This window comes from Ambystoma mexicanum, chromosome 9 (genome assembly GCF_040938575.1).
Source record: "Ambystoma mexicanum isolate Mex_15411 chromosome 9, UKY_AmexF1_1, whole genome shotgun sequence".
NCBI lineage: Eukaryota > Metazoa > Chordata > Amphibia > Caudata > Ambystomatidae > Ambystoma > Ambystoma mexicanum.
This window is the reverse complement of record NC_090931.1, coordinates 1502481675-1502507459: the sequence shown is the minus strand read 5'-3', so window position 1 is coordinate 1502507459 and position 25785 is coordinate 1502481675. Positions and strand designations below refer to the sequence as shown.

Below are 25785 nucleotides of genomic sequence, written 5' to 3'. Positions count from 1 at the left end.
CCACCCCCCGCTCATGCCCCGTGTCTCCCTGCTGTTGCCCCCCACCCCCCGCTCATGCCCCGTGTCTCTCTCCTGTTACCCCCCACCCCCCGCTCATGCCCTGTGACTCCCTGCTGTTGCCCCCCATCCCCCTCTCATGCCCTGTCTCCCACGTGTTCCCCCCACCCCCCGCTCATGCCCCGTGTCTCCCTCCTGTTACCCCCCACCCCCCGCTCATGCCCCATGTCTCTCTCCTCCTGTTACCCCCCACTCCCCTCTCATGCCCCGTGTCTCCCTCCTGGTCCCCCTTACCCATGCCCTGTTGTGTTCTCTTTATACACCCCGCCTTCCCTTTCCATGGTGTCCATCTTGGTAAAAGATGTTCCTTCCTACACCGGGACGCCTCAGGCGTTCCGGTTTGGGAAGAAAAATCTTTTTTTTACCAACCCGGGTTCCCACTTTGAGAACCTAGGATGCTAGTGGTCTTCATCCATTGAAAAGGACGTTATGGTTACATTGCACTAATAAAAACCTATGAAATTCAATGAAAAAACTTTGTTAAAGGGACGTTATGGTTAAGTTGCACTAATAAAAACCTATGAAATTCAGTGAAAAAACTTTGTTAAAGGGACGTTTTGGTTCCAAGTAAAACCGAAAAACCCTTGAAATTCGCCAGTTATGGTAAGCTAAGCAACCATAACTCGCGCCACCACCTGTAACGCTCACCTGATTCCCACGGAGGCGCAAGTCTGGCTTTGAGTGCTGATGCTTCTTCAATGGTGAAGCGCAGGACTCTGAAGATGGACAGGAAGGGCCCTCTACTCTGGCTTCTCCGGCTCGCAGGAATATTCCCCTGTGCGTGAAAAGGGAGTATTACCTACTGACTGAGTTATGCTCAAGCCTCCCACTTTCTTCCAACCCTCCACGATACCCTTCCACGATTCCCCGTGAAGTCTCACCTTAGGGTCTGAAAGGACGAGCTCTCCATCCTGCTTCTGACGCAGGTGCGCGTTGAACCCAGTTACTTCACTGGATTGAGGTTGGATGGGAGTTCAAGTAAGCTTGATTATACTGGTAAGGCGCTGTAAAAGTTCTGTTGCAAGTTCAAAAGTTCAAGCTTTAAATAATAATGTTCATTGTCTTTTTTCAGGTGATGAATGAGGATTCCTTTGGAGACTTCTTGCAACAAAGCGCTGATGTTGATGTCTTTTCCCCATATGGGCCGGGGTTCGGAATGCCAGAAATATGGTGCTGACCCGAAGTGAAACGTGCAGTTCCAGTAAAGATCTGGTAAGTCCTAGATGAGCGCTCAGGTGATGTTTTTGCATTCGCTCATCTAATGTCTTTGTCTTTTTTCCACATAGGGGCCGGGGTCCTGCTTGGAAGCAGCAAGACCCGAAATGAAATGGGAATGACCCAACAGGTAAGTCTTAGAAGGAAACTGGGCTTTTCCTATTCCCTTCCTTCTCTCACCTCTTATTCTTGTCTTTCTCTCTAGGCTCTGGGAAGTGGCTGTGTATCCGGATGATCGCTGCTGAAGATGGAGGAACCCAGGAAAGGTGAGTGAAATGCAGCGCTGCAGCGATCGTAACGAAATGCTTTTAAAAATGATGTCTTCCCTTTCAGGATCGTCGGTGATGTCTCCGTGGTGCAGATTAGCTGGTAGGTCTCTTGTCTCCCTTTGCAGGTGACCCAGGATGCTGACAGGCGTGGCTGAAGTCCAGATGCAGGAGCTGACACAGTGAGCGTCCAGCTGCGAGGAGCAGAACAACGCGAAGCGTGAGTTGCTGATCGGGTGTGGTTTAAATAGCTTTGGAAGAAGTTCCAAGTGTGTATCCTTCCTCCGATCAGGTATGTATCCTTCCCCGACCACACCCGGGTGGAAAGTAGTCCCACAGGTAAAGTAGTTCCTATTCAGGCCTCAAGAGGGCCTGGATGTGGCAGCATGGTCTGCATCAGGTAAGTGCACATTAAAACACTTGAACACATGTCTAGCTTTATGAGCCTGGCGCCTACGGCGCCAGGACAGAGGTCCAACATGAGCTTTACGCCTAAGGCGCCAGGACTGCGTCCAAAGGGCCCGAGCTTGGGCCCGCTGGCACTCCCCTGGGGGAAATGATGCCTGCCTCTGGGGTTGCTGGGTCGGACCTGGCTCCTTGGAGGTAGGCATCATGACACCACCGTGCACTGCTAAGCGTAACACCCAGGACATCAAAGATGACATCACAAATGTCACTGATGACATCACATGTGCATTTACCTTTCATGAAAAGTCTGCACAAGGGATTCTTAGTGTAATGTTAATAAAACAAGTGTCAAAGATTATTGGAATAAATATCAAGTGCTAATCAGTGCATTAAGCTATGCATTGATATAAATAGCATTCTATTATTAACTTCAATCCAGTATACTAAGCTACTCATGTAGAAACATAGGCATTGTGTGCAGCATACATGATGGAGGTGCAATATTCATAAGCTTGCCGTGTTGAATAGTGAAATGCTAACTGTTTTCCTATTAGAGTTTTGCGTACAGTGAAACTTGTGATAAGTAGGTAATAAAACCCACTTACTATATAATTGTATTTTTATAGACAAATCACAAAGAGACAACACCACATACAAATATGAGTATATACAAGGGAATTGAAGTAAGAAAAAAACAGCAATAGTAGCAGAAAGTGTTCATAACCTAACTGATTACCTTTATGCAGAGAAATGATTGCTCTGTTTCAAAGCTGTTACTTACCCTATCTATTTATATCACACGATGTGTCTGGACCCTAAGGAAAATAGTGTGAGTACAACATATAAAAATATGAGCATATAAAGGGAAAGTACAGTAATAAAAAAACATTAAAACTAGCAGAAAGTGCTAATAAATCTACTGATAATTTTAATGCACAAAAAGGATTGCTGTCTTTCAAGGTTGTGTCTTCCCCTATGTATATGTTTCATATGATATGACTGGACACTAAGGGAATTACTATAAGAACATACTTGAAGGATAAGTCTACAAATATAGTACATTTACAATGTTTAGTTCCTGACTGTTACTGAAGAAAATCATGTGGCCTAGATATGTCAGGAAAGGAAAAAAGGGGGTGTCAAACATGTGATGTCTTCAATTTCATTTGTGATGTCATCTTTGATGTCCTGGGTGTTAGGCTTAGCAGTGCACAGTGGTGGCGCGAGTTATGGTTGCTTAGCTTACCATAACTGGCGAATTTCAAGGGTTTTTCGGTTTTACTTGGAACCATAATGTCCCTTTAACAAAGTTTTTTCACTGAATTTCATAGGTTTTTAGTAGCGCAACTTAACCATAACGTCCTTTTAACAAAGTTTTTTCACTGAATATATATATATATATGTGTGTGTGCAGGACTTCACCACTAGGGGTAAAAAGGGCTAGTTCCTATTAGAGGAATGGCCCTTTTTAGCCCTAGTGATCAAGTCCTGCATAATAATGGCCATTTCTCTAATGGGAACTAGCCTTCTCAGTGTGAGCAAGCTAAAAAACATTATTATGCAGGACTTGGCCACTTGGGGCAAAAAAGGGCCAAGTCTCTAATGGGAACTAGCCTGAAGCAGCTATTTCCCATCTGAGAAATGGCCCTAGAAACCAATGGTCCGTTTCTCGAATGGGAACTAGTATCAACCAAATGTCCGTCTTCAAAGGATGTGGGAGAGAAAAACGTGCGGAACACTTCCGAGGCCGATGGCGCATGCCCAGAGTGTGGGGATTTCCGTTATTGAGCATGCGCAGAGGAAACAGGGGCTCTTCACAAGACTCGCGAGCCCCGTGGCCGCATCTCTTCTGAGGGCTTGGTGATTAGTGTCTCATACCATTGTGATTTGTGTCTCCTGTTCTGCGCAGGCGCAGCAGAGTGCCGGGGACACCGCACAGCACTCACTCACTCGCCAGCAGGCATTGCTGTCAGAGGCTTGCAAGAAATCACCAGAGAACACACTTCCAACCCTCATCCAGGGTCATTGGAGTGAAATCCGTCCACGATCCCGGATCCCCCCTTGAGGGAAATCCACCCATGATCACTGGGGAGCTTCCCATTCAGGATCCCTGGGGAGGGATGCCTGAGCGAGACTCAGATGAGGTGAGGGGCCCCCTCGGGTGGGCGGCGGGAGGGGGTGTATCAGCGTTATAGATGGGTATGCAGGACGCTGTAGACGCAGAGGCACTTCAGGGGCAGACAGTGCAGCGTCACCCCCACTCCCCACTTTCATGGAAGCATGAGCGCCACAGGCATTTCAGCAGATGATCTATAGCACAACACAAGAAAGCTGTGGGAGTGTTAGGCGTCTCTTGGGGGCCGGTGCAGGCCTTTCCGAGGCCCTGTCTGGTGAAAGGTCTGTAGAACGCCTAGAACTCCAAACGCAGGCCACCAGTCTGTGTTGGTATTCCCCCTTTTACTTCCCCAACACTCGCTGAGTCTCCCTTCACTTCGCCAGACATTTACTTTGCCATGCCTTTACTTATCGCATCTTCCCAGCCCTGCACTACACCTAGCGACTACCTGTGGACATGCTAAGAGGCAAGATGCCATCTCAATCCCCGAATTCCTTGACAACCAACACCAGCAAAGGGCCAAGACAAGAAGGCCAGTAGCCGGAATTGCACATTGCCTGGGCCTCTGCTGACCACCCGAGCACCATGACCCCAGTCTTTCCAGCATTTAGGCCCTTATCCTCCTGTACCCCCTCATCGGTCCCTTGTGGTGACTCCTAAAAAGAAGCAACTAGCTATCTTTGCACTACCACCATGGCTTCTCTTTGCCAGTCTTGTTGCCCCTCCTGCCCTCTTTAGGGAGGTCAATATCCTACTTTAGGAACCAGAAAGGGCGAGTTGCCCCTCCCAGCCCACCTAAAATTCCAGGACGCCCACCCTTTCTATGGTCGCTGTACCATTCTCATTCTATTATCCATGACTGACCCCATGGCCATCTCCACTGCGGTGCTGAGCGTTGCCATCAAATTCTCACACCCTCAGTCGCTAAACAAAGGACAAATGAGGGCTACCTGCAAGAGTAGAGTGATATCGTAGACCCCCAATTAACACATTAGGGCCTAAAGCGTTTTGCTTTATGCCCCTCACAAAGTCTCCATGCTACTTATAATTGCCAGGGTGACACATTGTCCAATCCGTGTGAGCTTGTGGGCCCCTCCCTTCCTAACGTGACTCTTCATGTTCAGTTTTCTAATCCTTTAATACATGGACCAACTCCTTCTGGGAGTGCAGATGCTTTATGAAAGCATGTTATGGAAACGCCTTTCTAGTTGTTCTTGTGAGTTGTTCTTCGTAACCCTTTCAAGAATACCTCTCCCTTCATACCAAAGTATGAGTATGGGCTCTAATCAGTCAGAGCGTTCTAAGTCCTGGAGTTAAGCCTGGAGTTGATATGTTCTTCACATGCCCGACTATGTATCCTCTTGACGTGTCTCTACTTTAAAATGATGCACGGCTGTTTATAGAAAAACAAAGATCCGAGGGATTGGGTGAGAGAAGGGGAAGGAATATATATGTTTATTGGCACTGAATGAAATGAGTACATCTTTGATGTTACACGCTCTGCTCCAGGTGCAGTCCACCATCCTTGATGCTCCTGCCGGTTTCCCTGAAGAGGAGTGGAATGTTTTGAAGGAATGGCAGAAGGATCTTTACAGGAACGTAATGAAGGAAGTTCACCAAGCTCTGCTCTCGCTGGGTAATGTTACGCGCTGGTCTTGCAGCATTGTGAATGTGATCTCTTTCTTACAGAGTTTATTTTTCTAACATTCTGCCTCATAGGACCACAGCAGCACCAGTGTATTGGGTAACATTACCTCTCACTGTTGCAGCTCATAGAGGCGGGAGGAATCAGGCATGAAGCACTACATAAAAAAGGGATACTTTTGTATTGTTATAATTCTTACTATCCTGAGAATGAAAAGGTAGACATGTCAATCTTTAATGTTAAAAATCAAATGATAGCATTGCTATCTCTTACATCCTGGCTACAATGACAATACAAGTTGTAAATTGAGTGGTTTAATCAAATGTAAAATGTTGTGACTGAATTTTTAACACATGCTTATTTATCTAACAATCTAACTTCTTAAGTGTATGTTATGTTCTGGTATAGTGATTCTTATTGTGTGCACTGTTGCCATTTGCATGGTCTCCAGGCACTCAGGCGGATCTGGAAAAAAAGAGGAAGGGGTGGGTGTGTTAGTGGAAGGAGAGGAAGAGTGCGCAAGTGCTTTTAGTGTTGTGTTGGTTATTTCATTATAGAACATCCAGTCACTGTCTGTGGGTTTGTTTCTATGTGGTATGCGGGGGTGGGCGTGCGGGCACTTGAGTCCGTATGGGAGAACTTGTGTGCGCGAGTCCGTATGGGAGAACTTGTGTGCGCGAGTCCGTATGGGAGAACTTGTGTGCCCATGATATAGGGTTGCATTGACTGTGTTGCGATTGTGTGAATTATTGGAGGAGGTGTGGCATTTTGCTGTTTGGTGTCAGTGTGGGGTGGTGTTGTTACCGAGCGTGGGTGGCGTAGTTGGCTGGGGGTGTGGTGTTTGCAGTAGTATGAAGAGTTTTAGTAGGATTAGTGAGGGATCCAGGGATGATCCTCATAACACGGTATAGGGTTGAACAATTTTGCTTAGGTTGTTTGTTGTTAAACTGAAACCTGCTGTGCTGTGGTTAACATTATTACGTCTCTCTTGTTCACTACCATGCCAATTCGCTTGGATCACATGACCCGGGAATGCCGAGCCAAGCACAGGTACTTCATGCTGTACCTCTTTGCATTAGAGCTGCACGCTTGTTTTAGACCTTGGGCCATGCTTAGTCGGGTTACGTCGTTAAACCAAGGAGCCATGTTTATAGTGCTTTCCTGAACATCAGGTGTTCCTCTATTAACGTATTCCCTTCGGGATGGATTTCCAGAGTTTCCGTGAGATGTTTTTAAAGGCTGATTGTGCATATTTATCTTTTGAATATTGTTTGACATCAAGACGTATGTCATTGATAGACCTCATGGTTTTGTAAGGTCTGCAATTGGAGATTCTGTCTTGTAGGAATTCTGTCTTTGGCCCTGAATTGCTCTGTGAACAATGCAGAGTGTTTTGAAATGGATCTTTTTCTTGACTGGTAGCCAGTGTAGGTATTGTAGTGCTGGTGTGACGTTTTCTCTCTTGCTGAGTCTAAGGAGGAATCTTGCTGCTGTTTTCTGGATAAATTGCAGTTTTTTTGTTGAGGTAGTCAGGCATTCCAAGGTAGATGCTATTGGTCTAGTCTATTCCTGACATGATGAGAGAGATGGTAGCAAGTGTTCTGTGTCGGAAGGTGAGAAAGGGTAATATTCACTTGGTGGTACATAGGTGGTTGAAGAATGTATTTACTACTGAATTGACTTGAAGTGCCAGTGTATGACGTTGTCCATCAACATTACAAGATTTTTAACTACTTTGGATGCTTCTGTTCTGGCTCCCATTTCAGAAGGCCATGGTATATGCGGTTGTATAAAGAGGTTGTTGGGCGCAGCCACGGTTTCAGGTTTATCCCAGTGGAGTTTAAGGCTGTTGTTGCTCATCCATGTGTTGAGTTATTGAGATACAGTCGACAGGGGTTTGGACTGTGTCCTCACTAATATTGATTTTGTTGATGATTTGCGTATCATCTGTATAGTTGTAGCATGTAAGTCTGTGCCCCTTGTGTTTCATGAGTGGGGTCATGTAAATGTTGAAAAGTAGTCGCGAGAGGGATGATCTTTGTGCATCCTCACAGATGATTGTGCATGATGTTGAGCTCAAGGGTGGTAGCCAGGTGGTTTCCATTCTGTCAGGATGGATTTCATCCACTGTTGTGTGATGTTGCTTAGCCCTACTTCTATTCTTTTCGGGCGAGTGGCATGGTTGACTGTTTAGGAAGCCCCTGAAAGGTCTAATAGAATCAGGGCGGAAGTGGAGTTGGAATCCAAGTTCTTTTTTAGGTCGTCCCAGATGGAGAGAAGTGCTGGTTCAGTTCCTCTCATAGGCCTCTAGCTGACTTGTGCCTGGTTCAGTAGGCGGTTGGTTTCCACGTGTCAGGATTTGTCCATATACATAGGTTTATAGCAATTGGACCGAATAAGGGATGTTTGATATAGGCCGGTAGTCGGTGGGGTTGTCTGTGTTTCCAGAGGGATTTTTGTTAAGTGGTTTAATGTAGGCAGCTTTGAAACTCCTAGTACAGTTTCTGTTTCCAGTAAATGGCTAATGAGGTTGTGGAAGCATTCTGCGGGGATTTCTGCGATGAAGATCTTTTTGTAGATGTCTGGTGGCCAAGGGTCTACTGGTGAACTCTCTTTGTTGCTTTCTCATACTAGTTTAGTGAAGTCTATGGTCGAGATCGGTGTGAAGAAGTTGTATCGTGGTTGCCTCTGGAGTTGGGTTGTTGGTGATATTTTTGCCTATTTTCTTGGGCATAGTGTTGATTACTTGTTGGATATTTATGACTTTGTTTTTAAAGTGGTTTGCAAGGTCATCAGAGTTTCTGCGAGGGAGTGGGACATTATTGTAAGATGTTGGGTCTCTTATCTCATTGATGATGTTGAACAACTCTTTCTGTGCGTTGCTTGCTTTTTAGCTGCTTTGGTGCATTGCAGTTTCTAGGCTTTAAGGATTTCTGCTTTATAGAGCTGTATCTGTTTTTGGTATGCGACTTTGTCCTGTTGGTTATAATGTTCCTCCAGGCTAGTTGTAGCTCCCGGTTTGTTTTCTTCAAAGTTTGAAAGTGGGAGGTAAGGGGGGGATAAACCATCTTGCAACCATTTTCTTCTGGTAGGGGGTGAAGAGTTTCTTCGGTGATATGAAATGTAGGGCTTCTGCGATCTATATTTGGAGTGTCTCTATTATTTTGTCAGGTGGAACTGTGTTTAGTGGTTTCATGGATTCCAGTCTGGTGTTGAGGTCCAAGTCACCCAGCAACCTTGTGGTGAAACACTGCCTCTCCGGCGGCCAGTGCATCATCAGCAGCCATGACACATGCAGACTTGAAATCTACCACTGCAAAAAGGAAAGGACCAGAAAACAAGCCTTCTCTGCCTACGCCCAAGACTCGCTCCCAGGCTCGTACCATTCAGAAAAGAACTCAAGTTCCACTTCTTCAAGGACTCTCTCTGCCTCAACACCTAGGTCATCACATCTCCCCACGCGCCACCTGACTTGCTAGATCCTGCCCGCCCCTCTGCTCCTTGCCACCTGGTACATCTGTTCCTCTTCTCTGTGGTCCTCGGTATCCCACCCCCACCGTATATATGTTCTGTTGTCACCTTTGCAAAGCACTCCGTTATGCATCTGTACTGTTGAATACCTCTGTAAAGCGCTCTCTCATATATCTGTAGTGTTGTATACCTCTGTAAAGGTCTCTCTTGCTTCCCGTTGTCAGTTCTCCACTCATTAAATACCATAATAAATAATAATAGTGTTGCAGGATTTCCAGTTCCTGTTCCCAATTGGAGTCAGATTTATATGGGCGGCATGTCCCGGGAGGATAGCTCAGCGGCAGAGTGTGCGTCTTGGAAGCAAGACGACATGAAGCAACACAGGTTCGATCCCCGGGTCCGCGCTTAGAAACCTCTGGGTGTTTAAGTGCGTTATAAATACGTAACTAAGACAAAAAAACACAATTACGCAACTAAGAAAAACAAACAGCGCCTCGATGCCTGCGGGCTGTGTGAGCGCTTTATAAATGTAAATAAATAAATAAATAAAATAAATGTAGTCGCCTTGGGGCGTGAATCACCAGAGGAATCAGAAGGTGGTCGCTCCAGGGAATGTGCACTCTGGGTGTAATTGTAGTTAGGCTTTTTTTGCAGAATACTGCACCCAAAGTGTGTCCAGATGCATGGGTGTCCCCTTCATTATTTGTTGTGAGTGTATTCTGGCTAATTGTGAGGTCAGTGAATTGGCACAGTTGATATTCTCTTCAAAGCAGATGTTGATTTCTCCTAGTATGGTCACGTGGTCGTGATCTATTGCAATGGTGGTTATGGTGTCTGCAAATTTCTCTGACGGTCGGGTGATATGTGGGTGGTGTGTCGATGTGTAACAAGAATAGATTGGTTTTATGGTCCAAAGCTCGGTGGAAGAAGAGTGATTCCTAATCTGGGATCTTAAACTATGCCGCTGTTTTATTTTAAAGTGATCTTTGTATGCTGCAGCTCGGTCACCTCTTCTTTTTCCTTGGCGGTTGACCTGCCTGAGTATTATGTTCATTACATTTTGTAAACCTCCCACTTTTTAAGAGGATGGGAAGGGAGTAAACCTTCTGTTAACGAATAGTATTTTCTTTTTTTTGCAGCTTTGTGATCTCTTTCAATCGGACCCCTAGCATATCTACAGAGTGTTTTGTGACCCTCAACCTGTTTTTTGGGAGTGAGGTCATTTTTAAACCTTACACCCTTGTTTAACTCATTTTAGTCTGGGGGCACTGGTTATTCATTAATGTTACTAGCACAGGGGTCTCAAGTCCCCATTTGCATCTATTGTTGCACTACTACTACTTTCCTTATGAAGATCCGCGCAGGAAACCTTATTTTCCCTTCCTTTTGTACTACAGGTGTTTGTCCGATACTATGGGAAGGCCAGATAGGCTGGTGGCAGTGGTACCTTCACTGTTGACATTTTGAGTGAACTCCTGTCCACATTTTATATTTTACCAACACAGCAGCTTTTTGTTCACTACAGTGCTCGAATGGCTGTGCATGTTGTTCAAGCCCTGTCTTTGTCCTTCACTGTTTTCGAGTATTTTATGTTTTTCAATTATTATTCGGACATAAAATCAGACAAAAGGACTCAGGAGTCGTGTACAAAAAGAACAACGCAAGATAACCTTTAATACAGGCTTGCAAACCATGTATCCAAATAACACCCTATCGGCACCCCACCTGAACTAACCCAGACCACTTCCACGTTGCCTTCCCCTTTTATTCTCGAGTGGTCTGGCCTCTCATAATACCGGCCCCTCATGGTACAACAAATGGGTTCATTGCCAACATCCGCAATCCATCGTCTATCTCTAGGTACTCACGTGGTCTTCCTCTTCCGGGTCAGTGGTGCTGGTCTGACGACATCCGGCATAGTCCTCCTCAGGTGAGGGGTGTGGTGGCAATGCGCCCTGACGGTCTTCCGGCCGAGAATAAGAGACTATTTTTATTGCCGGCTTAGTCCGGCTCAATCCAAGATGGAGGCTCAGGTGGCTTTCACCCAGTGCACCTGAAGACGTCCAAAGCACTCTTTCAGCAGTCCTTCAGCGCATGTCCGTTTGGATGAGCTCTTGGGACAAGCATTGCCTTAAGCCAGTAAGAGGGATTGCCCTATCCAAAGTCCGCTAGAATAACAAGAAAAATAACAAACTCTGGGAACATTATAAAAATGATAACACTACAGGTATCCGATACTATTCCCCGACTCCGCCCATATCGGTTTATTATCCTCCATGATCACAGTTGTCGTATTGCCTTTACGGCGACATTACAATGGGAATCCTCTTCCTCCCCTGTCCCCAGGGGATTATCTGCATTCACAGTACTTACCACTGTCTCTAGGACACTGCTTTTACTTTTCTCACTATTTCTTGGACTTGATTTAATCTATAGATCTACCATGTGTGCATGCTTATTGTTGATTTATTGTTAAAATGTTTGCTTCTGTCTGTGGACATCTTGAAAGGCAATTTATGTAAAATGAAGAGAGCTTTGTGTTTTGGGTTCATCTTTCTCCCACACCGTAATATATCTTCTATTTATCTGTGTGCACCTCCTTCTCTACATCAACCTCTCCTTCTTTGTGCACTTTTTCACTATTTGTGACTGTGCATATGTTGACTCCTTTCTCTGATCATCTAACTCTGGTTAGAAGGCAAGTGCCTATATCAATACTGTGATTTACACTCTTGCCTTCTAGCCAGAGTTAGAAGCTCGTAGACGCTCTTCCATGTGTGCTTCTTTCCCTATGTCTATCTTTCAAGCTTTTATTCACCCTTTTAATTCTGATACTGCCTCTGCACTCTTTTCTCTGTGATCTCTGTAGTTGAATTGCTGCACAGTGCCTTGCGACTGCTGTAAATGTTCTATTACATATGATAATGTTCATTACTCATAAGGGCTCTGCCCTTCAACAGCCTCCTATCCTAGCCTATTTTCCCTCTTCTCTTCCCATTATATGGTATATAAGCCCCTCCCTCCTCATCCACACCCTGAATCAATTGGCCAGTCTGGGGTGGGTTGGGAGGGACCGTAAGGACTGTGGTGATTTGGGAAGAATTAAGAGTGATGAACATTACCTCCTAACACCATACTCACTAAAAGTTCTTCTATAACACCATGGATCATAGAAACCGCAAAATACCCAGCCAATGTAACTGCCAAATTAGTTTATTCAGAACATGACACCAATCCCTAGTGCACAAATGACAGCACTGCGCCCAAAATGCCAGTGAGAATGAACCTCCCATCTGAAGCCTGTAATGTCTCACGAAGGTGGACGGAGAGGCCCACCTGGCAGCATTACCGATGTCCTCCATGGTGACCTCCCTGGGTGTCTGCCCATGAAGCTATCCTGCTTCCTGTACATCTGCCCTATGCTGATCCGGGCAGCGGAACCCCCGCTTCAGTCTTTATCCAGCCACTGATTGTGACTGTAGAAGGCTTTTTCCATTTTGCCCTCCCCCGAGGGGCAGCAACCCATTCTGAGCCCCCCAAAAAGGGGACCTCCACTGGATGTTGGTGGAGAGAGCATATCTGGCATCCAGCGTTTGTAATGATTGCTACTCTAGCGCTGGGGAGTTGCTGCTTTAACCCGGTATGATGGTTTCTCGATTCATATGAAAAGACCATGGAATCTTCATAGTGAACTGAGGCTCCAGAGGCTACACCAATTTATCAGGAAAAACAGAATGTAAAGGTTTATGGCGAGCAGTGCACCTAACTCGCCGACTCTCCTTCCAAACGTTATAGCTAACAGGAATGCCACATTCCATGCCAACAACTTTGACCCTATTTCTTGTAATGGTTCAAATGGCACAATCCCATTGGGGCACGGTCGGCCACTTTTGTGTCTTCTTCAGCCTAAGACTTTTCAACATCCGGCCCACATATGGATAAAGTGCCCCCATGGGCTTAGATAGTTCCCTGATAGCTCTCCCTGCTGCCCATTATGAATTGAGGGTAGCTGGCACCAGCCCTAGGTCGGCCCTCGGTTAAATGTAATTCCTCACAAAGGCCGCTTTCTGATCCTGACCTTGGGAGTGGTGTCCTGCAGGAGGATCACATGGGAGGAGAAAGGTCCCAGAGGATTAAGATGATTCCGTTAGGTGAGACGCAGTATTTGTCTTCTTCTAAGGAAGACATCTTCTCAATGCCAAAGTATTTAATGCTTGTTGTCATAACAATCTTTTTGTTCCCCAAGTTGAACATTATAAAATGAGTGAAAACAATCATAAACCCTTAGGCATTGAGAGAAAAGAAAACCCTTCTAAAACCATGGAAACGTAAAGAGTTGGAATCTCCCCTAACTCCTAAAGATAAAAGAAGTCTGTGAATAATAACAATTCAGACTCTAAAAATCTTTATTCTTCTATAAAATCAATTTTTGCTATTTATCCTTATGATATTCCTGTAGAGAATATTATTGGGATCAGAAATGACTTAGAGATAAAAAGTCAAGTTAGTTTCTCTAACTTTTGCATTAGGGACGTCAAGTCCCATAATCTCTGAAGTACTGGGACGAAGAAGAGGAACAAAACTGCAAAGTGCAGCTTGTTAATTTGAATGACCCACTCCTGAGGGAGACTGAGAGGCTTAAAAGGTCCCTTCAGGTGCAGGCCATTAGTGAGCTTGGACCAGAGCAGCAGTCGTAGGCAGAGGGGTTCTGAACTCTCCACATTGCAGAAGAAGCAGGGACTGGAGGAGGGAGAAGATACCGGGACCACCGTTTAATGGTGAGCAGTAGCTGGTCCTGAGAGGGTCTTAGCCTCCAGAAGCCTTAATTGCAGAGGTTGAGTAGCGGGGTACCTGAGAGAAGAAAGCTTGCCCCCTGAAGACCTGTTTTGCAGAGGCTGCATAACGGGAAGCAAAAGTGTGAAAACGTTCTTCCCCCACAAGGCTGTCTGCGGTGGCAGGCGAGCACCATAGAGCCTCTGGTGCAAAGAAAGCTCACTGTGCAGGTGATGTGGGTGGTGGCAAAGTGAAACCAGCAGATTGCCGGATTGCGAGGAGCTTCTGAAGCAATGTACCTGTGAGCAGCGAGGTTGAAAGACGTGCACGCCTTACCCGGTAAATTCACCAACTGATAGTGACATTGGAGCGCTCTGTGAAAACGATTGCGTATGTGTGAAATTAAGACCAAAGACAATTTTGAATACCAAACTGTCAGAAAACAGAGAAAACATTATTATGTGAAACCAAATGACTGTGGGGGTCATCACGAGTTGGGCAGAGCAGGAAAATGCGGCGGTAACGCTATTACCACTGCATTTACTGCTCCGCTCAATCCCGTTTTCCTGGGTCATTCACCTCCAACTCCGAGCTGGAGGTGAATGCGCCAGCTTTAAGGCCATTTTTGGTGCTATTACCGCCGGTGGTAATAGCGCCCCCATCCCCATTGGATCTAATGGACCCAGTGGGAATGGGGACTTACTGCCCACCCCCCCCCCGCAACTCGTGGTAACGGTGCAAATTGTGCCGGACCGAGTTGTTTTAACGCTAATTGCGTTGGGTGAATTCCCGGCGCAACCAGCGCCAGGATACCGCCAAAGTCATGATAGAGCCCTGTGTCTTTAAGCATGCAATTTTATTTAAAAACCAGCAACAAGGTGGGGCAATACCTCTAGAACTTAATGCAAACAATCATTACCCAAGCCAAAAGAAAGTAAAAGCAGGCAATTTAAAGCCAACAGCTATTGCCAGAGTCAAGAGGGGACAAATGAATGTTCCAAAGGTTGTAAATCTTATTGCCCATATTTGAAGAAGCACATAACTCAAGCTGGTATGAACCCACATTGCCCAAGCCAAGGAAGAAGCAGAATGAAACCATATTTTTGTCAGTGTTTGGTTAATAAAGCAGTGGGGAAACAAGAGTGGCAAGAAGGCTGCCTTTCTGGAAAAGGTTGTTCAGAAGGAGAGGAGCATAACTTGCAGAGGTTTTGGAAAGCACAAAGGTGTACTAAAGAGCACAAATGTGAATCTTGCCTTCCCTGAAGCATTGCTTAAAGCCTGATGTTGTAAAGTAATAAACACTGCAAAGTTGTTGTAAGCTGATCTTAACCATAGAGGCGTTCGTAAATTACTGTTCTGGCAGGGGATTATACCCAAACAGCGAACTTTGATGTAGTAGGCCTGGCATGGGAGTAAACCAGGTAGAAGTTGATGAAGTGGTGTTAACAAATTATCCGGACACACTTTCATTGCTGAAGCAAGAACCGTATAAAACTGCTGCAGAAGTGTTCTATCTCTTCAGAAATAATCGGTTGTTGCAAAAGCATCCTGACCAAGACAATTTATGTTAATACTGAAGAACTAAGGGCATATTCTTGGTTTATGCGAAGAAGATTGCTTTGAGTCTCACTATTACAAGAGTAAGAGAAAGAACCTTTGTAGAACCACTGAATTGTTGGAACCTTTTGTTATGAAGTTGGAGTCACAAAGAACTGTGTTAGAACTTTGTTACAAACCGGGATTTCCTTATTTCTTTTTGGAACTGGGGGACCGAATCCTGCTTGAATCTGGGGAAGGGGAATTCACCAAGATTATAAGGAGAGACTGTTATCATATGGTGAACCTAACTGTTATATATATTTTGCATTTGAACTGCTATGCATTACTTATCTGACTTACTGTATGGACAAGTGTGAGGGACAGAGACCTTTTCCTTTAGTTTATTTTAGGCTGGGAAATACTCATAAGGGTAGGGATAGTGATGCTTTTATCCAACCTAATAAAATGTCATCTTTCGTAAAACCTTCACAAAGTTGTCAGTCTTTCATTTCTGACCCCTCACACAAATCCATCCTTCAGAAAATCCGATATCAGCCAGTGGTCCGGCGAGAATTTGCCCAAGCTCTTAGTTGCACAACAGAGTATAAAAGTAGGCCAATGGTGTCTGTAGGGTGCTAGCATAGCGGTCAGTGGGATTTCTGAACCACCTCGGCCACTGCTTGGGACATTAGTAGATGCCGCAGTCCCTGCCGCTCAACCTCCATCCTGACCGACGTAGTCGCTTTAGAGTCTCGTCTGCCAAGTTAGTATGGGAAATCAGGAGAGGGATGCAACACGAAGAATATCAGGCCATCCATTGCTCGGTGCCGCAAGAGGGTAAACCATGGCATCCTCAATCAAAATGGAACAGCCAATGACACCTCTGTTCTTTCCTTCTGGATCTTCCTGAGGACTCTTACCAACAAGGGGAAAAGTGGTAAAAGCCTAAAGCAGACCCACCGGCCAACGATCCGACAGAGAATCCTGGATCTACACTGTGAGACCCTGGTAGAGAGAGCTCTACCAACGTACTTGTCTGTTCTCCCTCGTTGCAAAGAGGTCCAGGCAGGGCTTGCACCATCAGCTGAAATGTCCTGGGATCCAGGTAATGCTCCAGCGAGCAAGGCGAGTTGCGACTCCATCGTTCTGCTGCCACATTGCCTCTGCCTGGCAAATATACTGCACTCAGGGAACACAAGTGTTTCTCAGCCAAGCAAGTATGAGTGTCCCCTTAGCTGTTCAGGTACTTCCTCAAGACCTGGTCGTCTGTCGGGACCCACACGTGTTATCCCCGATCCATTAAATAAATGCCCTTAGAGTCAACCATACGGCGTGTAACTCTCTCCAGTGATTTGTGAGCCTCCCAGGGGTCTGATAAGAAGTGGAGAAAGATGTGGACTCCTGATGAGGTATAGGTAATTGGATTATATAAGAGACATTCCTTGTCTGGCCGGACTGAAAGCACTATCCATCTTTCATGGACTACTTATTATGGAGGATCTATCTTTCTTTTTCTACCTCAGTTACTATTTTGTAGACTTTTCTGAGGGATTTTGATTCAAGAACCGTTAATGAGTATTTTGATTATGTACACCTGTACTGGGGGAGGTGGAAAATGGCTGGGTGATGCAATGCACTATTTAATAATTGTCTTTATCTGTTGAAGTTATGGCTGATAACATTTAAATGAAAGAATTGATAAAAAGCAAAAAAAAGTACAGAGCTTCCAATCCCCAAAGATGATAAAACTGGGAAACGATTCCAGCAGACTAAGATCAAGGACCAAGGGCTGCGTTATGGAAACTGCATCAGGCTAATGGCCCGCGGAAGGTCTGCGTTGCCCCGTGCAGTTCTTCCTGCCAGCCTGGACTTGGGAGGTCTGGATGATATCGGATCAAGAACAGTCAAAATAAACCTGCATCATCGTGCCTTTAGTTTTCTTTCTTTACTCCTGCCAAAGATTATAAGCAAACAACACAATTAACCACATTTAAACATGGTAGCCCATGACTGCTTCCTCCCAGCAACAGTAAAACAGAACATGCCCCTGTTTCTCACTCTGATCCATACTGTAAAAACGAAAATCTCACATTACCAGTTGAAGTGTGTATTACAGTTTTTTCCAGGAAGCTGCTCCCATGCGTCCCATGGCACCAAAAATTGCCCACGCCAGCCCTCTGGGGAAATAAATACCTGCATCTCCTGTGGCCAGTCCAGCACTGGCCCCACCCTCAGCTGGAAAGGAAATGTGATGAGCAAGGAAGAGTGGGATGGGCTTTAGAAGAGCAGAGGTTGTATTTACTGGTTGAAGGTCTGGAGTGGGGGATCCACCCCGGATTAGGAAACTATTAACCAGTAATCAAAATATAATGAGGCCCAAGATTGTAGCGACTTAGTAAAAACTCCCAAATTTGATGTCACAAGAATATGAAACTGAGTGTAATATATTTGTTAGGACAGAAGTGTTTTATATGCAGATTGTTGCAAATACAGGAATCTGGAGTTTGAGCCCCAACATGTGCCTCATGGTAGACAACAGATACTTCTCTTCATTTGACAAGTTCAGGAATACTAATGTCTGCTTTCTTTTATTAACAGGTCCCCTCATTGTCAGCACTGTCTTCTCATTGAGAACCAGAGAAAAGCAAGATCTGAGTCTCACCGACGGCATGGAGGTGGAGAGAGTTTACGGTATGCATTGTGCGTTAGCTGTGAATGGGCGGTCCTGCTCAGCCATGTCTTCCCACTGCCAAGGGGCACTCACCCAAAACTCAGATAGATGTACACTCACTTCACCGAAAATGCAAGATGCAAACACTGACACCAAAAACTAAATTGCATCTGGCGTGAGGATATCGCCACTTTGAGAAACGGAGGTATGCGACAAGTGGGTAACTACACATAAGCCTTATTGCCAGAAAAGAAGGATCTTGAACACCTTATGGAAAGTCAGGCGGTTGGTCGGGTTGCAAATCTCCCAAGGGAGGTCCTTCCACAGGTGCAGGACTTGACCTGCAATCCTTCTGTCACTGCTCGGTTTAGAGTTAGAATGTGGAATTATCAAGTGTTCGCTGTCAGAGGGGCATAGATGCCTGCTTGGGTATGCATGGCATCATTTTCTCGGCTTAGTGGGATGGTGCCGGTTCATGTGTGAAATACAAAACAAGGCAGAGGGTCTTAAAGTAAATTAGCACCCCACTGCAACGATTGCAGAGAGAGGCGAGGTGGGATGATGGAGCCTCTTTCCAGCTTGCCAAAAATAAGGTGGGCCATGGCATTCTGAACTCCCTGTAGAAATTTCATAAAGTAGGCGGGGGAGGTGCCTGATATGTTGGGCATTGGTACAGTCCAATGCAGAGTTGATCAATGAGCCGACACCCATGTCCTGGGGGTCAGATGGGATATAAGGGGGGGCTTGAGGTAAAAGCAACGACTTGTGAACTAGGACTAAAGTTGCATTGTTTGCTCAGGATGACAATACTGTATTTAGTCCAAACATCCTGCAAAATGATGGATTGTTCTCCAGGTGGTTTAGTAGGTGGCATGGGCCCCGTAGCAATGCTTGGGTGTTCATAGCCTCAGTCCTCTGAGGCACAGCCAATATCAAACCTTTGCCTGAGCCTCTGAAACCGCAACAAAGCGTTCTTAGGTGCCAACGATGTGCAGGCAAATCTGTATATTGTTGGCTGAAGTGTGAGAGGAAAGGTCCAGATCCTTAACAAATAATGAAGTTACATTAATGATTATTATCACAGTACAATATACAGATGGGGTGTACACCAGACAGCCTTAATCTAGGTTACACCAGGGTTTTGCTGGAAGTGCCCTTTCTTCAGTTCTTTCATAAACTGAAGGAGGCTTGGACCAGTCCAGATTGCCACTGGATGGAGTTCAAGAAGAATGGACAATAGCATCAGAAGGACTTGACACTCCCTGCTTTTGCTTGGATATAAAGGTGCGAAACACTACAGAGAATTGCTGGAAATTCAGACTAATACATCTACATGATTAGAGAGAGAGAGTCCAGATCCGCACCCGGGACGGGGGAAAGAGGACTGCAGCCTGTATCAGCATTGGCCGCCATGCACTTCATGTACACACACATCTGATGCAACTGGTGACACCCTGCGCAATATAGGAAGTTAACAGACGACCGTGACTGTTTGCTTCTCAACACTCTGCGTTTCTTCGAGTGGACCTTGTTCACACTGTTCCATGGCTTGCTAGTTTCCCTGCTCTTGGTTCCTGGAAAACTCTGTTCCTCGTTCCTTGCCCTTATTCTTCCTGACTTCTGGTCCTGATTCCTCCCCCTTCTTTCTTGACCTGCCATCTTCTCTTCTCCACTCTACTTCCTGTTGAATCACCCAAGCAGAATCAGGAGATTCCCACTTCCTGGACTAGCTGCCTTCATGTTTATCTTGAGATTATCGTCCTTCTTCCTCGGAGCAACTGTATTTGACACACCTGGAGGTTTTTTCAGTTTCTCCATTCATTCCTCTCTGCCACCTGGGAGTTCCCTTTGGCTGGAGTGTTTTGTCTCCTCTCTAATCAGAGTGGCTTCCAGGAGAGAGAGGCCTTACATCAGCCAGACCTGCCGTCATCTTACTGAGGAGGTTAAGCCTGTAGCTGACAGAGTGAGAGAGAGAGAGGGCCAAGTGCACCATGTCATCTAGATGGAAGCCAGTTCTGTCTCCAATCCAGGCCCAGGCTTACCAACGAGAAACATGAAGTTATGCCCACCAGGAATAACTTGATACTAACCAAGAGGTTATACTTGCAACCCTGCATTGAAACACAAATGCAGTGTAAATTAACATTATTATATGAACACAACAACAATTCATTTTCTCTCTGATAAAGCCTTATAATTAATTTCATCATAATAAGAACAATGATTTTAGTGAACTAAATCGCATAAAACAAGCCAAGAATACTATATAAAATACAAAGAAAATAGGAATGAATCATGTACAAACAACAATTGACATACCAACAAGAGGATGCAATCCCCCTGTCGGAACCCGGTTATAAATAACATTGGCCGACTACCCCTATTCTAGGTGGATCAAATAACCAAGGGTCTACTTATGGACATTAGATGAAAGTTGTAAATACATAATCTGTATCCAAAGCACATTTTATACGTTTAGGTGGGTGCATGAATATCACCACCTTTGTCAGGACCAAATAATAGTCGACCCTGTATTGGTAATAAGGTTAAAAACAGATATAAAACATACAATAAGGAGGGTTGTTGCAAACCCTGCACACAACACAGGCCGTAGGCCATCAGCCATGCACTCAAGACTCTAGGCCCTGTCCACAACCACCGCAGCATAACACACCTATGCTAGCAAACATTTTGACTGTGGTATGTTGGCTGCTTAGGGGATATGTTTTCAATAGTTGTGTACTGATTGGTAGTAGTGTAATAGCGTTTATAGGATGATGAGTTGATGTGTGCTAGTTTGTTTAATTGTGTTCAGAATGTTGGTTTTGAAGAGACTATGCATTTTGGGTTGTATTTATTGGTGAGATGTTCGTTTGCATGGCTGTGTTATGTTGCAGTGTTTGAGAGTCTAATCATTATATACTTACTGTTTCCTTTAGTTTGGCAACAAGCACTGCAGCAGAAGATACCCATGGAAGGAAACATTTTGGATTGTGGTCTAGGGTCAGGTGTTTGCTTGAATGGGTGTGTTATGATGTGGTGTTTGTGAGTCCAATCATTATATACTTACTGTTTGACTTTTTTTGGTTGTATGCAGTTTTTTCATGACATGGGTAATTGGAGCAGACGTTCTTTTTCAATCTCTGTGATAAAAGAATAGATCACATTTTAGTGTAGGTAGTTTATAATGAGTTATTGCATTGCACAGTAGATATTTCTGTATTTTGTCGACCCTCATAGTTAGCACTTTAGAAGTACTATAGTTCAAACCAGTGTACTGTGGAATTTGCTCAGTTCCTGTGTTTGTTCATTAAATCATTGGGTCTATGGGAAAGAAATCCATGCTGGATAAAAAGAAAACTTTCTACGTTATGGTACAGTATATTTCTTTGGTTGATTTCAATAGGAGGAATTGAATAGGTGTATGGGTTTTGATATGGAAGTGGTGGTGGTATTGTTGCAATTAGATACCATTTGGTGTATTCTAATTGTTTATTTCTTGTTCCATTTTAGTAGTATTCATCTATCTGTTTGCTTGTTGCAGGATCTTGGGGCAGTTAGATACCTGTTGGCATATTCTAACTGTTCATAGTTTTGAAGTTGAAGTTTTGTTGATGTTCATACACAGATTAGTTATTACATTTTAGTTATAAGAATATTAAGTAAGCGTTTACAAGATTTGCTGGTAATCTCTGTTTTAGAGTAATGGTAGTATCATTACATTCGAACTATCCACAATTATTTTTTATATATGCAGTGTAGTGACCTGCATTGGTTGTGGCTGCTGTGTGTTAGATTATACCTATTGTTGTGAAGGTTTTCTTACCAAGTGATACTTGTCCATTTGTGAATCCAGTCAGATTGCAGTTGTTTTTGATGCCATCTGCATTGTAACGTAAAAGCATTACTATTACGTATTTACTATGTGTCTGTATTTGTAAGGTGGAGCGATTATCTGAATTGCAGGTAGTACATAATCTACCATGGTTTGCATTTTGTACAAGTTGCTGAAATGGAATGGATTCATAGTTAGATATGGATACATACACAAAGCGTTTATTAGGGACTTGTTCTTGTGCCACATGGCTGCAAAGAGTGCATGTATTTTTCCACATGTATGAAATCTGGAAAATTTCATTTATAGGTATGTTTTTGTTTTCCAGTACTTGTAGTAAGTACATTAGAAATTTTTGTGGATCTTCTTGTGTGTTTATAGTGAATTTGACCATTCCAGCACAGTAGTCCAATTCCTGCCTTATTCCAGAAACACTGTAAGTGTTGTCAGGATTGTTGGTTGCATTTCTGTGAAGGACTAACATTTGCAAACACAATTGGTCTGTCCTGTGTAAGTAAATGTTGTCAATAGTTGGTGGAAATCGGAATAGAATATTGGTTGCCACATTTGCATAGCAATTTACACCAGTTGTATTTGAAAATTTGAATGGACCTGACAGTTCTGTGTCCAAGTCATTTGTTCGGAGTGCATGTTGTTTCTTTGAAGAGGTAGTTTGTGCACTAGATCCTTCTTTGGTTGTGGTCCTTGATGAAGTATTAGCTTCTTTTAATTTCTTTGGAGGAATTGCTGTGAGATCCTGCAAAATTTGAGTCTGAAGTAGTTTTCGTTTACAAACTTTAGCTTTTTGAGGAACAGGATCGGTTTTTATATGGGGGCGTAGAGTGAACGCAGTCTATTGTATTCTAGAATGCAAGGAATATCAGCATTTACTTTACTTGCATCAAAGTTGATTAGAAATAGTCTGTCAAGTGTACGTAAGTGTGATAGTGCTATATAGCTCATGCCTTCTTTAAACACTGTGCTACCAGTATCTATCAATGCTTTATCTAGGGTAAGACCTTGTGATTTGTGAATGGTGACTGCGTATGCTAGAGTTAGAGAAAATTGTTCTCTGCGTACATACATGTCTCTGAAAGAAGGAAGCGGGCTGTTGAGCGTCCCATCCTTTTAACTTCTGATAGTTTGTCAAAGAGAATATTGACAAACTGAATGTTGTTGTCACGTGGGTATGTTTGAAAGCCAACAACTGTACCAAGTGCTCCATTAACTAGTCCTTGGTCCACATCAAGGTTCTGTTTATGCATTACTCTACAGTTTAAAGATAATTTTAATATTTTCTCCAAACCAGCTGTGTTAGAGATAGTTTTCTAAGGTATTTAGCCTTGTTGTGGCTTGTTGTCACATTGGTAGTGTCATACCGTGCACGTCCAGTTTGTCTGTGGAGCAAATTTGAACTATTGGTTGCATTTCTTTTTTCAACATTGTTTCATTGAATTGTGAACAGCTTGCAAGAGTTGGCAACAATGGGCCTGATTTTTAATATAGATTGTGCTTCTTGAGATAGTACACCAACTCTAATACTTTTTAAAATGTTGGCATATGTGACGTCTGCAGACTGATGCAGGTGTTCAGTTCATTCTTTGTATTGGAAATGTTGCCAAAGGTTGACATTTCCAATGCTGGCAAGAGTTGTACGGCATAGTTTGTGCCCTAATGTTTTAAAAATAGGTTTGCCTTTAACTGGTGTTAATTGAAGATCTCTGAAAACGATAATGTGTTTTCCTCCAAAGAGTTCTTCATAGTCTGTTTTCAGGACCTCTTCTAATCTGAGGTGAATGAAGGCTAACATTAGATTGGAAACCATGCTTACCTCATTTGTTAGCAGCATTTTCATTTTTTTGAAAACTCTGCGTAGTTCCATTGCAACTTCTGGAGAAAGTGTGTAATAGTCTAATTTGTTTTGGTGTTCTACTGGAAGGAGTAGTAATTGGTGTAAAGTGACACAGCCTATGTTGTAGGCAGCTAAACCTGTGGGGCAGTTATAACTGCTGACAGTTTGTTGTTTGTCAATTGTTGGAGGAACTTGCTGATGATTTTGATTAAGCGTGTTTTGCCTGAACCAGCTTGAAAACTCATGTATAGCATCATAGGTTTGTAGTCTTGGCAGGTACAATTTTTAGTTTCATGCTGCACACCATGTTCAATTTGTTTTGTTATTTCTTGGAAAATGCTACGCTGCTCAATGTTTAGTTCTAATTTTAGTAGAGCAAAGTCTTCTGTAGATTGCTCATACTGACACATTGGAGGTCATTATGACCTAGGCAGTAAGGGGCTAACGCGCCGGTAAAGGTGCCGGAGCCGTCAACCCCTTACCACCCCATTACGAGTCTGCTCGCGGGATCCCGCTAAGCACGCCTGGTCTTACCAGGCACCCTTAGTGGGGTCCCACGAGGAGACCAGGGCGCTAACAACGGGCCCGTTATTACCGGGCCCGTTATTACCCGGCCCGTTGTTAGCACCCTCCCCATTCCCATTGAGCCCTATGGGGGCTCGAATGGGGATGGGTTCCTTGAATGAGGAATTACCGGGCCCTCCAAGGTCAGAATGGCCCGGTAATTCCTCATTCAAGGAACCCGGACCAGTAAGGGGGTAGCCATGCCGCTACCTCCTACCTTGTAATGACCCCCCATGGTGTTTTCTACTTCAGTCATGGCTTATTCTGCCTCATTTGCTATTAGTGGCTGTCCAAGTGGTACTTGGCTTCCTGTTACAGAAGGTTGACTACTGTCAGGAGTGTCCACATCTAGATGCGCCTGGAGTGCTATTTCTTGTTGCTGTTCATTGTGCAACATTGTTTTGTACTGTGTAAAGTTTGTCTGTTATAGTGCTTTCATTTGCTTTGAAAGCGTCTTCATTGGAGTCATAGGTATCTAGTAAATCTTCTTCTTTTCTCCATGGTTTAAAAAGTTGTAGCAGGGACATGTAATACAGTTCTTTATGTTGAGGAGTTTGTAATGAGTTTGTAATGATAATTTGATAATTTGATATGATTAATTAAGCTTTGTTTGGTAGGTTTGATTAAGCTGTCTTCACAATTTTCCACTCTGGGCCTCATCATGAGTTGGGCGGTAACTCCGGCGATAATAGCGCTGTCTGCCCTACCGCCAAACCCACCGGCGCTATTAGTGCCAGATCACGGGTTTAGTGGATTTGGAAATCCCCATTCCCCATTGAGCCCATTCGGGAATGCCCCATTCCCCATTGGGCTCAATGGGGAAATTTCACGCTCATACCGCCGGCGGATTTCCCGCCGGAGGTATGAGCGCCAATTTTCGGTGGATTTCCCCCCAGCTCATAGCTGGGGAGAAATCCGCCAAAGCCCTGATTTGGCAGACCCTTAAATTCAGCGCTAACAGCGCTACTGCCGGATTTAAGGGTTACCGCCAAACTCGTGATGAGGCCCTCTGTATCTACCTTTCTTCTCATCTGTTTTAATATTTGTGTATGTGAAGTTTTGGGCTATGTGGTATAGACACATGGGGCCTCATTACACGGACGGCGGTAAGGGTTAACGGTCACCGTTAATGGTACCGGTGACTGTTAACCCTTACCGCCTTACTACGAGGTCCCTTTGCGGGTTGGAGACTTTAACGCCTGCTTTTTGCAGGCGTTAAAAACCAACCCGCATAGGGACCAGGGAGCTAATTACGGTACCGCAATTTGCGGTGCCGTAATTAGCACCTTCCCCATTCCCATTATGCCCTATGGGGCAAAAATGGGAATGGGGAAGGGCAATGGGGGAAGGGGGAATTACTGCCCCACCAACCT

General features: G+C 44.5%; 1 protein-coding gene across 2 annotated transcripts in view; it reads left to right on the top strand.

Annotated features, from left to right (window-relative positions):
- The first annotated feature begins 3875 nt into the window (after positions 1-3875).
- The window catches only part of LOC138489329 (oocyte zinc finger protein XlCOF6-like), a 111917-nt gene continuing 90007 nt past the window's right edge, over positions 3876-25785 (top strand). Inside the window, exons 1-3 of one of the 2 annotated variants that reach the window (XM_069617028.1) lie at positions 3876-4090; positions 5572-5698; positions 18089-18181. In XM_069617028.1, coding sequence (XP_069473129.1) covers positions 4025-4090; positions 5572-5698; positions 18089-18181 — 286 coding nt within the window. In that variant the 5' untranslated portion in view covers positions 3876-4024. The other variant, XM_069617029.1, reaches the window with a different exon arrangement.